This window comes from Quercus suber, unplaced genomic scaffold (assembly GCF_002906115.3).
Source record: "Quercus suber isolate HL8 unplaced genomic scaffold, Cork oak 2.0 scaffold_154, whole genome shotgun sequence".
Taxonomy (NCBI): domain Eukaryota; kingdom Viridiplantae; phylum Streptophyta; class Magnoliopsida; order Fagales; family Fagaceae; genus Quercus; species Quercus suber.
Genome location: NW_027069615.1, coordinates 609,924 through 623,026, shown reverse-complemented (window position 1 = coordinate 623,026; position 13,103 = coordinate 609,924). Strand labels below are relative to the sequence as shown.

Below are 13,103 nucleotides of genomic sequence, written 5' to 3'. Positions count from 1 at the left end.
GATGTTCTTTAAGAAATAATACACAGTTGGGCAGACTGTGGAAGATCTTATCAATGAAGTAGTTTGTTGTTTAGATAGCAAGTTAAGCCGTCTAGATGCGACTTTTCTTAGTTGGGAAATATGTTTGTTTATTTATTTATTGTTCTTTTGCCCAATGATTTCATAAAAGACTGCTTTTGATGGTGGGGAAGCCAATGAGGTAATGAGACACTTTAGGTTTTCTGACAGCTATTTGTTGAATAGAAAATTGTTTGTATTGCTGTTTTGATGCCCACTCTCTCATTGGATATATTGTTACTTAAAATATTATAAAGAATTTTCCTTAAATAAAACAAAGTTCTTTTTCAAATAATGTATTATTGAAATTTCTTGGACTTCTTCAACTATACTGTTCCTTTATTCATGAAGACTACTGTCTAGTGTCTACTGATTCTTGGACATATATGTATGGCTGTCCTAATTGTTTTTGAGTTAACTACGATGAACTTGGAATCGTGCTTAATGGGTCATGTGAATTTTTCTCCTATTTCAAATTATTTGACAGAAAATTAAAGATATGTCTCTGCATAATTCAGCAATTTTTGATGCATTTTCTGATTTTTTTTGGTATGGGATTGTAATTGAATACTGAGAAATGTTTATGTGATTGATTCTGGTTTGATGGTTAACTTTGCAAGACAAACTTGGCAGTTGGCACGAGCCAAAATCAAGCACCACCCATCTAATTATTTAGAATAATGCATTCCCAATACTTCATATAAAATATTCATAATGGGATTAGGGAATGGAGTCAAGGTGGATTTTTATTCAAACAAATAATCCAAAAAACAAAACAGAAGGGGACATTTCTATGGGGAAAAGAAACTTGTGAAACATGTGGGATGCTTAGTTCTCTCTCTCTCTCTCTCTCTCTCTCTCTCTCTCATAAGGAAAGCAAATTGTTAGAATAAAGGGAGAAGAAAATCTGTCCAGAGGGTAAATAAGAAAAAGAAAAACCTATATTTTGATTGAAAATATCATCCGTCTGCTTTATGTAGTAAGTGTCTCACAACATATGGATCTTATGCTCACAATATATGGATCTCACATGTCAATCACAAACTCCCATTATAAATGAAATTTACAGTAAATACTACTTTGATTTAGTAATTGAATATGCTCTATAATAGGGATGCATGAGATAATTTTTTTTTTTTTTTGGGGAGAAATGAGAGTATTCAAAGTTTTTCAAGCATCTAACTATTCCTTCATAAATTTTACAAGTAAAAAATCTCTTAAAGTGACCTTAAGATGCTATATAGAAGTTTAAAAACTAAGAACTCATAGATATCACACCGTATTAAGAATCACTACACCATCCTCTTTGGGGTTCATTAGAAATAACTTCTCAATGACATTAGCCAATTGCTATTGACAAATTATGGTCTTGGATTTTAGCATACCTCTTGCAAGATAATTATATCTATCACCGAAAAGTTACTAGACAACTGATAGGCAACTTGGCTATTTTGTGGACTAATTGCAATTGACCCGTTCTTGTAAGGGTCGATTCATGATCCAATTGAGCACTACGAGTTATGGCCTTCACCAGACAAAAGTAACAGCAAAACTGCTAGGAGTATTTTCTTTTAATTTTCATTAGCTAAAAGTGGTAAATCAGACACACACACACACACACACACACACATATATATATATATATATCTCTATGACAACTGTCACCTCTAGAAGCTTCTTCATTCTTCTTTTTCAATTAAGAATCTCTCTCTCTCTCTCTCTCTCTCTCTCTCTCTCTCGGGAGAGAGACAATCGGCTCTCATTCTGTTGAGCGCCAACTGTATTATCAATTGTCATCTTTAGAAGTTTCTTCATTCTTCTTAATGGAGAAGAAATATGGAGAAGTTTTTAGAAGTAACAGCTGACATTACAGCTAGTGGTCAGTAGAATGAGAGCCGATTGTCCCTCTCCTAAGAGAGAGAGAGAGAATTTCTCTCTTAATTGGAAAAGAAGAATGGTGAAGTTTCTAAAGGTGACAGCTAATACTACAGTTGGTGCTCAACAAAATGAGAACCGGTTGTCCCTCTCCTATCCTTATAAATATCTCCCCCCCCCCCCCCCTCTCGGAAATACACACTACAAGACACACTAACAAAAATTCATATATAACAACAAAATCCATGTATCAATAACAAAAATCTATACAATGACCTCAACCTCCATTTATTTCTTATTAAAGAGAATATGTCAAATTCATAAGATGTTTTCGTCTTTTGACCAAATTTGTTAGCAAATCATAATCAGTTTCAAATTTTCAATACCTTTAAGTCATTTCATTGATCAACGTTTTTATTTTTTTTTATTATAGGTGGAGAGATTAGGGGGTTGAATCAAGACTCAAGAGGTGATTTTTTTGGATGGTTTTAAGGCTATTATATTTAGGTTAAGTCTTGGAATAAAAAATTTCTCAAAGTGACCATTCAAATTTCCATGTCATTGGGCCAATGCAGCTTTTTTTCATATTGATTTGGACGTCTAATACCACCAGTAGCTGACTTGATTATGATGCCAATAAACCAATGGGTCCCTTTGCCACCAGGTTTTCTTTAGGGCTGTGGCCTGTGGGGGCAAAGCTACTTTGGATCCATTTTTTCATGACCAAGTTTGGCTGGAAGCGTGGAAGAAAGATTCCAACAAATAACTTTTATTTTATAAAAAAACGTGGTTTTCATTGGAATTGAATTTAATTGTGAAAATGACTAGAACTGAATATGATTTTCTTCTCTCTAAAATTTCACACATATTGGATACCTCATAAGCTATGAACCTTATAAGCATAATACAAATTGTTAGGAGTTAGGAGTATTTATTTTCAAGTGAGTTTGACATTTGATTAAGAGTTTTGTGGTTTATTGGCATACTAATATTATCCGATTCTTTTCATGAGAAGAATCCGAGTTAAAATTTCTCTTTTGCATTTGTTATGAAAATGACAACTGAATATGATTTCTTTTTCTTTATTAAAATTTCACACATATTGGATACTCATAAGCTATGAAACTTACAAGCATAATACAAATTGTTAGGAGTTAGGAGTATTCATTTTCTTCTCTTTCTTTTTATTGGTTTATGTACAATTTTTTTTTTTTAGAAATTAATTAGGTGTAATATGTTTTGTAGTTTATTGACATATTAACATTGTCCGATTCTTCTCAATTCGAGTTAAAATTTCCCTTTCGCGTTTGTGGTAAGTAATTACAATAATAAATTACTAAATAAATAAATAAAAGAGTTTGACCTTACCATTATACATTTTATACACTTATTTCCTTGAACCATTAAGTAAGTTTTGTACCTATTCAAACTTCAAACTATAAATTGTGATAGGGAGTTTACCCTTTCCATCCACTTGTGTTTTGATTCTTTGACATTGAAACATTTGTTGACTCTTGTGAATTACCTTTTGTTAATTGTCATGTTGTTCCTCTTCCTTCAAATTAATGCATTAAACTAAGTTCATTTTATTTTTTTGGTAATGCTAGTAAGACACAAATTTTCACAATATTTTTTTATTACTTATTATGGTGTTCTCATGTACGATATTGACTTTTGATATCTCTTTTTTTATTACGCGCCAATTGCAATATGCGATTTCGATAAAAATAAACAATAAAAATCGCTTTGTCATTAAACTTATCGTTTACCTTTTTGGCTGACCATAATAATTTATTAGTGAGCCAACTTGTTCGTTAGCAATATATGCATGCCTATGATCCAATTGTGAACAACTTGGACTACTCGAAGATTTTCAACATATTGACTTTTAAAAAAAGGTATAAATGGCTGAAGCTTTTGGGTTTTTTTTTTCCCCCTGATTTATCATCTGCATAATGAGAAAGATTAAATCTGGTAGGCTTAACTTGCTCTACAAGTTGGGGAAGTAGTCATCAATAATTATGTTTGTCAAACAACTTGCATTAAAAGTTAAAACTATAATGGGAATTTTTTGGTTCAATTTTTAGTGAATTACCAAAAAGAAGAGGAAAATGTTGGTTTTGAGGTAGATAAAAATCTTATTTTGTACAAATAAGGCTATAATTGAATTAAATTGTTTGTGAACAACTTGAGTTTGATTTGAGAAAAGAGTTACTTATGTTCGTTTGTTTAGTAAACAAACTTAAAATTGAATTGTGTTAAGTTTGTAAATAGGTTCATATGATAGCAAATTTTGATTTGTAGTTTATTGATCATATAACTAATCTATTTGTAGTAAAACTAAAAATTCAATGATTTATATATGAAGGAGTAAAAAATTTAAGTCATGGTTTTACACTTTTACTATATATATATGATAAAAGAATAAGTTAATTAAATAGTTCATAAACAAGCTTGAACTTGTTTGACAAATATATAAACCAAAATTAAACATGTAATATTTTTTGGTGATGATTTCAAACTTGACTTGTGTTCGAAATAAAAAATACGTTCAGTTTAGCCTGTTAAAAAATAATAGGCTTTATGCTCTACTCCTTTTTTCCATTCCAATTAAATCAGATTATCAGATCAATTTTTGTCCTTGAAGACCTTGCTGTAACAAGGTTATAAGACCCAAGAAAGCAGATAAGTTATCACTTATCACCAAGAAAGTTCCTATACAAACCAGTTGGCTACTTGGATTTTTCATGGACAAATACAAGTTGATCCCATTCTTGTCACGGACCATACATGAACCAAAAGTCCAAAGCAAGCATACGATCATCACTAGAACTAACAAACAAACAGTAAAACTACTATTAGTACGAAAATGACACTTTTTTTTTTTCTTTTTATACTTCATCTTTTCTTTTTCTTTTTTTAATTTTCCAAAATGTTAAATTTGATTCAAAGTTAGTCTTTTTTGCTAGCATATTTTTTCAATCAAAAACACCACAAATAGCATTTCAATTTCACGTCCCTCAAAGGTCAAACATGCTCTCAATTCGCAACTTCACCAAACAAGAGTAATGTTATAGACTCATTAGTTCCTTAGAAAAAGTCCTTTCTATTATTGTAAAAAATCGCAATCGCAACAATATCGTATCGGGTACTCGTTAACTAGACCCAATATAATTTTAACTTTTTTGAGGGCATATTTTTCAATCAAAAACACAATAGCTTTTCAATTTCATGTCCCTCAAAGGCCAAACATACTCGCAATTTGCGGCTTCACAAACCACCCTTTCAAAATTCAAAGAGTTACAATAGTTTTATCCCTTAACCATAATATATATCTATATCTATCATCCATGACAACCTGTTCATCATCATCATCATCATCATCATATTTGCACCAGCCCCCTCTCAATCACAACCGTCCAATCAATACACGTTCCCCGAGATCCCCTATCCCCCAATACCACACGCAAACGTTCCTATCACTCCAACTTCACAGCTTTTTTTTTTATTTTTAATATTTATATTTACTATATTTGTTCCCTAGTTTCGCTCCACAAACGTGTCAATTCCCCATTCGACCAGCTTAGTACCAATCATGTCAACGTAGCAAAATTCCACTACGATAACTCGTTTCGTATAAACCCATAATATCGCGATACAACCAATGACACAAAACAAGTGGACCAACCGACTTTTTAACCTCCGCAACGGAATTTTCCAGTTACAAACAAGCGAAATTACCATAATACCCTCGTACAAATTTATCAAATTAAAAAAAAAAAAAAAAAAAGACAAACATCAGAGACACAATAATCTTCATTTCCAACCCCATAAAAAAAGCAAAAATTAAAAAAAAAAACAAAAACAAAAATTAAAAAAAGAAGATAATTAAAGATTGATAGAGAAAACGAAAATCAGAGAGAATTTTGATTTTCTTTTACAACAATTTTCTCTCTCTTTTTTTTTTTTTTTCTTCTTCTAAGATTTTCTCTCTTTCTCTAGGATTGAGAGAGAGAGATCGTAGCGATCGAATCTCGATCTCTATGAAACTTTTTCAACCTTTTTTTTTTGGAATATTTCTACAAAATAATAATAATAATAATTTATTATTTAATAATTTCAGACTCTGACAATTTTGGCTGCCTTGACAACCGGATTTTCTCTCGCAATCGCTTCGCGGCCGGCGGCTTTGTAATCGTAGCTGCACACGTGGCGATCGGTGTACCGGTGCTCGGCGCAGAAGAGCTCGCCGCACCGGCACCGGAATCCGGTCAACCCTACCTTCCTCCTGCAACCGAAGCACCGGTTCACCTCTCTCTTCACCTCCGATCCGAATCCGAAACTGAACCCCTCCGATCTAACCAGATCCGCCGCCGCCGTCGCAACAACGTCCTCGCTCGACACTTCCGCAATAGTACCAGATCTGAACGAACTCGCACTAGATCTATGATGAACCTTCAACAACTTGTTCGCCGAAGAAGAAGACACCGTTGTTGTAACGGCCATCGTTGATGTGGTTGTTGATGAAGAATTTGTTGTTGATGATGCGTTTGTGTTTGTTGTGGTGGTGGTGGTTGTTGTTGGTGAATTCGAGGTGTTGAAGCAGTTTTGGCACATGTTGTTGGTGGCCGGATTGCCGGTGAAACCGCAGTTGTTGATACAAAGAGGGATTTTCTCGTGTACCTTGAACTCGGTCTCTTCTTTTCCGGTTTTCTGAGCCATGGTTGGTTTTGGATCGGTACGATCGGAACGAGCTTTGAGAGTTTCAGAGAGAGAGAGAGAGAGAGTTTTTTTTTTTTAGAGAGAGAGAGAAAGAGAAAGGTTTGGGTTTGGGGGTTGAGTTTTGGGGAGAGAGAGAGAGAAATGAGGGGAGATTTGAAGGGATTGAGAGGTCGGTAATGGCGATGGAATATGGGCCTCATAGAGACGCGTAGCCAACATTTTTTTTTTTTTGAAGTATGTGAATTTACTTAAATGTCCTTTGATTTAACTAGATTTTTTTTTTTTTTAATTTTAAAATTTTATCCTTTGAAGATAGTACTGCTTGTAGATTGGGTTCTGACGTGTTAATTTCTTGTCCTTATTAAGATCAGCTTATACACATCATTTACGTGTGTGATGTGGTTTTTTTTTTTTTTTTTTCGTTTAGTGTTATATTTAAAAAAAAAAAATTTGGATGAGTTTGTTTTGAATGTATGAATTAGTATGTGAGTGTTTTATTTTGTAGGCATTTTAAGTGAATTTGAAAATATATTTTTATTGGGTTGTCCTCAAGTTTTTTTCCTATTAAAGGTAAGACTTAATGATATTTTTAAACCATATCAAAATTTAGTCCAAATAAGAAATCCTCCTATAAATATAATAGATATCATCTTTCTTTTTTTTTCTTTTTTTTTTTTTAAATTAAGGTTAGAAATAACTCATATCCTCTCTCTTTGAATGTTTTTTATTTTTCTATTGTTATAAAATTCTATAAATAATTTATAAGAAGGTCAAATGTTGGCCATAAATCAATCTGGAGTTATCTTTTCGAACTCATTACTTAGTAATCGATAAGACTAGCTATATATATTATTTAAATAACTACATATATTATTCAAATCCTGATCTTTCTAATAAAGAAGAACATATATATATATATATTGTAGGGTCAGTTTTCTCTACGCAAACCCAAAGACAATTAATTTGTAGAGTATGGGTTGAAGAACTAGAGTTGACAAGGGATTCACAGCAAAAAGATTATCACTTCTTTTCTTATTTATTGATCAGTTTCGCCTACATTCCATGCCCCGTTTCATACCCTCTCCCTCTATTATATAGCCACTCTCACTCTCATCCCTACCGTCCACGTGCTCCCCATCCATGGACGTGCTCAAGTACCTGTCACGTCAAGCAGCTGCTTTTCATCTCTGTGTGAGTGGCGGTAGGTCATGAAGCACTGTTCAGATGTCTTCTCCACATAAATGCGGCCAGAAAAGCTGTTGCAATGCATTGAATACGGTGGCAGCAGCCTTCCCCTCAGATATTTCTTCATCCTTATCGTTTTTGAGCGTGCTTTGAGCTTATCTTGATCAGGTGGGCTCCTCGGACGATCATCCAGGCTTTTCTCCTGCTCAATTAGTCTCCGCTATCATACCAGGGCAAAACATCCTCCTCGGACAGGAGATGTCCTCCTCGGACTGGAGACATCCTCCTCGGAAAGCGATGANCATCTTTTCTTTTTCTTTTTTTAATTTTCCAAAATGTTAAATTTGATTCAAAGTTAGTACAACTATTCTACTATCTAACCTTCTTTTTTTTTTTTTTTTTTTAATTCAGACTTCTTCGAGTATCTAATTATTCTCTTAGACATATGTAGTCCCCGTGCACCACGCACCAAATTATTACAGAAAGGAATTTCTTAAGGGTGACCCTAAGATACTAGCAAGAGGTTTCGAACTTAAAATTTTATAGATATTAAAGAATTCAATTATTTTTTCTTTTTTACTTCATCTTTTTTTAATTTCTCAAAATGATAAATTTAGGTTCTAATGAAAGCAAGCACCATAGTTAATAATATTTCATTATCTAAACTAAAAATTTAAGCCAAATAAACTTACAACGATCCTTAAATCCAAATAAAATGAAATTTCTTAATAACTCATCTCTCGCCCAAGTCTATCAAAAATCGGAATCAAAGATAAATAGCCCAATGATTTGACCAAGACCAAAAATAAAGATAAATAAAGCAAGCTCTAATCGCATATTAAATTGTCACTTGCTCCAAACATTAAGGTGATAAGAAATATTGATGTAATTACTCATTAATTATCTATCAAACTAGTCATCTTGACAATAATATCATATTGGATGGCTGATATCACTGGTGACAACTTGAGGATATATAACACCAATATTGAATCTCTTTGCAACTAGGTTGGCCTGTATATACCTATTTAATTGTGGGTGTGTTTAAACTTGCTTAAACAATTGTTTTTTGACTTCTTTCTCCATGAAAGATCCACTCACCTGATACCAACCACATTAAGCCAATTATACCACAATTGTAAAGAATCCTTTTGTAGCCACAATTTGGAACAATATGTGGCTCCAAATAGATTCTAGCTTTTGTTTTGTTTAAAAAAAAAAAAAAAAAAAAAAAAAAAAAAAAAAAAAAAAAAACATATACACCTAATACACTTTGCATTAATCATTTTTTAATGGAGAAAAACTTATATGGCACTAATTTTTTGCTTACAATTATTCGGTTAGAGTTCTGTAGAGAGAATGAGAGGAATTTGAACCTTGTTTATTTTCATCTAAAGAATTAGATAATATTACTCAACTACAAGATCATTGACCTAAACACTATTCACGTGTGCGTTTGATCTGTATTGGTTATGACTTCCGATATTAATTTAATTGTCAATTTAAATTTGTATTCTACCAAATAATATAGTCATCTATAAAAAAATTCAAAAAATTTATACTCATCTTACTTGCCACCTACCCGAATTTCCTCAAAATTCTAAATGCATATATAGCAAGGGCCAAAGGCTACATCTAGCTAGGTGGGACAGCAACAACCCATCATTTTATAGTTTGTGGGTGAAACTTTTATAGAAATTAATAATTTAATTTAAACCCTCTGCCCAAAAAAGAATAGTGTAGAGCAAATGATTAGACAACATCTATAATACTGAGCAAAATAATAATTTCTGACAAACAGCCACTGAGAAATGTATTTCTTATATATAGTATTAATTCAATGTGTTCCCATATTTTATACGGGTGGGTAGATTCTCATTATTCTTCAAGCATGCTTCACTTTTTTATAAGAAAATTAATAAGTACCATTATTAGCTGGTCCCCAAAAAATATTTTTTGTCATTATCAATACTTGCATGGCAATCACAATGTCTCTTTGTATGGAAGACCATGTCTTATGTGACACCAACATTTAAAATTGCAAAAGCCAAATTTATTTACAAATGTTGCAAAGAAGAATAACTTACAGTCAAAGCTCAAGGATTGGTTTTAGTGGAAGCAGTATAATGTTGTGCAAAAGTGATATGTTTTTTTTTTTTTTCTAATTAATAAATTGAGAAGATAGTGTAAATTTCATAGGTGAAAATCTCGAACCCACCTCAGAAGGCATTTATTCCTTAAGACAGTATAATTGGTCTACAAGGCTCTTAATTATAAAAATTAAATATGATAATATAATAAATAACAGTTTATGAATCTTAATCTTTATTTATGGGTCCAAATTTTAAAATTTTAGGGTTTAAAATCAAAATAATCTTAAACTTTAAGGGTGTAAATTGATTAATTGACCATTATAAATAGGTTAATGAGTGCCTTTAGAGCAATTATTAATAAATACTTTTAGAAAAAATTTGACACAATTTTAATAAAAAATATATATAAAAAACCGTCAAAATAATTAATTTTTTCAATAAAAATTTTTTAAAATATTTTCTAAACTAATGCCGTTAAAAAATCCTTTAACTTTTTTGTTATAAATAGGCTTGGATGGAATTATTTCATATTTGGGTCAATTCCTTGATAAAAAGGTACTAGCAACACCAAATTAGGTACAAAGATAAGTCACATTAACATTTCATTTTGGAAGAAGTTTCTAGGCATATTAGGTTGCTAAAGCTACTTTCTTGTAGGATCCTAGCTAGCTTGTATATTGTTGAGTGCAAATTAGAGTTTCAAATAATATATATATATATATATTCATTTTCCACAAAAAAGCTATAGATTCTTTCCTAATCCAACCATTTATATCGTTGGATTTCAGTAGGTAAAGTTAACTTTCCTATATAATACTTGTTAAACGAGGGAAAAAGAAAGAACTTCTATACCAATCGTGTCTTGACTTGTTTTCAATGGATGCCTAAAAGATATATTCAGTTATTAAAAAAAGAGAAATGCTAACGAGTGCTCTTAAGGCACTAGTTAATAATTTATTTTAAAAAAAATTTATGAGAAATGAAAAAAACTGTCAAAAGTGGTATCAAAACTTTCCTAAAATATATTATTAACCTATGTTCTTAGAGCACTCGTTAACGTTTTTCTTAAAAAAAAAAAAAAAAAAATAGTAATACCTTAGTAAGAAAGGCTTTTCTCCTGCTCAATTAGTCTCCGCTATCATACCAGGGCAAAACATCCTCCTCGGACAGGAGATGTCCTCCTCGGACTGGAGACATCCTCCTCGGAAAGCGATGACCCTCTACCCAGAGGATTCCGCTCCAATCTGGACCTCGCATTCTATTCATCCTTATCTTCGGATGTGAAACAGTTCTCTCGTGGGTGTTCGGCCCGTTAACTTGGGCTTGACCCTTTTATCCCCCACATATATATATATATATATATATTTTTTTTGCTAATTACTATATATTACTCATAAGTGTATCGATTAAATTAATCCTAATTGAATGTCACTTTCAATGTTTTTAGAGTTGAGTCATGTTAGTGAGATTACAAATGTTAGTATTTAAGTCCAAAATTTTAAACTAATGTGTAATCAGGAATTTAAAAAAAAAAAAATTCTACATTTATTTATTTATTTATTATGTGGTTGTGGTATCACCTATCATGTTTATTAGCATGTTTGTAATGTTTATGATTTTTCCTTTTAAGATATGATACCACCCTCAAGTTATTGTCTAGTGTCTCATGAAGTAGTATTTGTTAACAAGCTATGGGTTTAATCACTTCCCAAACACACTCTTAGATTTTATGTACACATTAGAATTATTGCTTAATGTGACATGAATTACCAATAAATATGACAATTGACAAAGTTCAAAAAATTTACTGTTTAATGTGACATGAATCACTTATAGATGTGACAAAGTTATATTTCCATATAACCTTAGTACTATTTTTTTTTTTTATAAATGTATTATATAATTTCCTTCCCATCCTCCATTATAATTAAATGAATTTGCTAACAATTGCCTCTAACTTTTACAAGTTAAATGTATTTAATGTTTTATTTTTTAAAATTAAATTGAGACAAAATTCTTGATAGGATTTTTCTTTCATATTTGGGTCTGAGGTGTAAATTGCCACTGTTGAGACATAGTTTTTCAAGATGAACTGGACCTGCTAGCTTACTTTAATCAGGGTGTCTCCTTCATTTCTATCAAAAAGCTTTGTTAACACCTAAAATTTAAGGTGAACATTATATTTTTTTTATCTATTTTAAAATGTAAAGCCAAATTGTACCAAAATAGAAAGAAAAGATTTAATGAACCATTAATAAGTTACGGGGTATTATTTTTTGTTGTCTTTAAAAAAAATATGCATTTGAGAATATTTCTTAAACTATGCTTTTAAGAAATTGGTTAGAGGAGACCTTAATTTATAGAAAATTATTCCCTTTTAATCATTAAAACAAAGCGTGATCTTGTACACATTTAGTTCACAAATCATGTCTTCATTTAAAAATAAACAACATACTCTTTTTAATTATATAATGGTTAAAATAAACATTAAAAAAAGGTAAGCCATCATCAGATTAATTGAAGTTGCTTTTTTTTCTTTTTCTTTTTATTTTTTTATAGTCACGTTTTGTTAATAAGATATTAGGCTCACCTTTCGTTTGAAAAAATAAAAAAAGAAAAAGAAAAAGTAAACGTGGCAGTAAATATAGTAATCAACTTTTTTTTTCTTTTCTGGCTGAATAATTAATAAGAACTACGGGTAATCACCTTTTCTATTTCTTTCTTTCTTCTTTTTCTTACTTGGATTCGTACGTACTTGTTGATTTTTTTTTTTCCTCGTTAATGCATATTATTTATGCATTGCTCAAGTAACAAAATTTATGATAAATTATTAAGTAGGTAAGAGACTTGACAAAATTTCTTGGGCAGAAACAACATGAAAGGTGAAAAATCTAGTCAGCTTAATACACAAGCGATCTTATCTTATAGTTGGAGTTGGTGCTTGCTGGTGGTATCATATGTGTAAGTTCATCATTGCATAGTGCAATGAAATCTTCAGAACGATCCAATTTAGAAACAAGTTGAACATATTTTATTTTTGATAGTGAGTTTCAAAATATTTTATGTTTTATGCTATAGAAAATGCATTTGGAATCCTGTTGTCTCCATATTGCAATAAAGTATAAACAAACTCAATCTTTTCCTTTTTTTTTTTTCTTTTTTTTAATTTCT

At 31.4% G+C, this 13,103-nt stretch overlaps 1 protein-coding gene across 1 annotated transcript; it reads right to left on the bottom strand.

The window, feature by feature from the left end:
• Positions 1-5,805: 5,805 nt before the first annotated feature.
• LOC112033057 (zinc finger A20 and AN1 domain-containing stress-associated protein 11) lies at positions 5,806-6,824 on the bottom strand. Its single transcript, XM_024065834.2, has one exon. It carries the CDS (start codon positions 6,652-6,654, stop codon positions 6,052-6,054), a length of 603 nt encoding a protein of 200 aa, XP_023921602.1. The 5' UTR covers positions 6,655-6,824; the 3' UTR covers positions 5,806-6,051.
• Between the last annotated feature and the right edge of the window lie 6,279 nt (positions 6,825-13,103).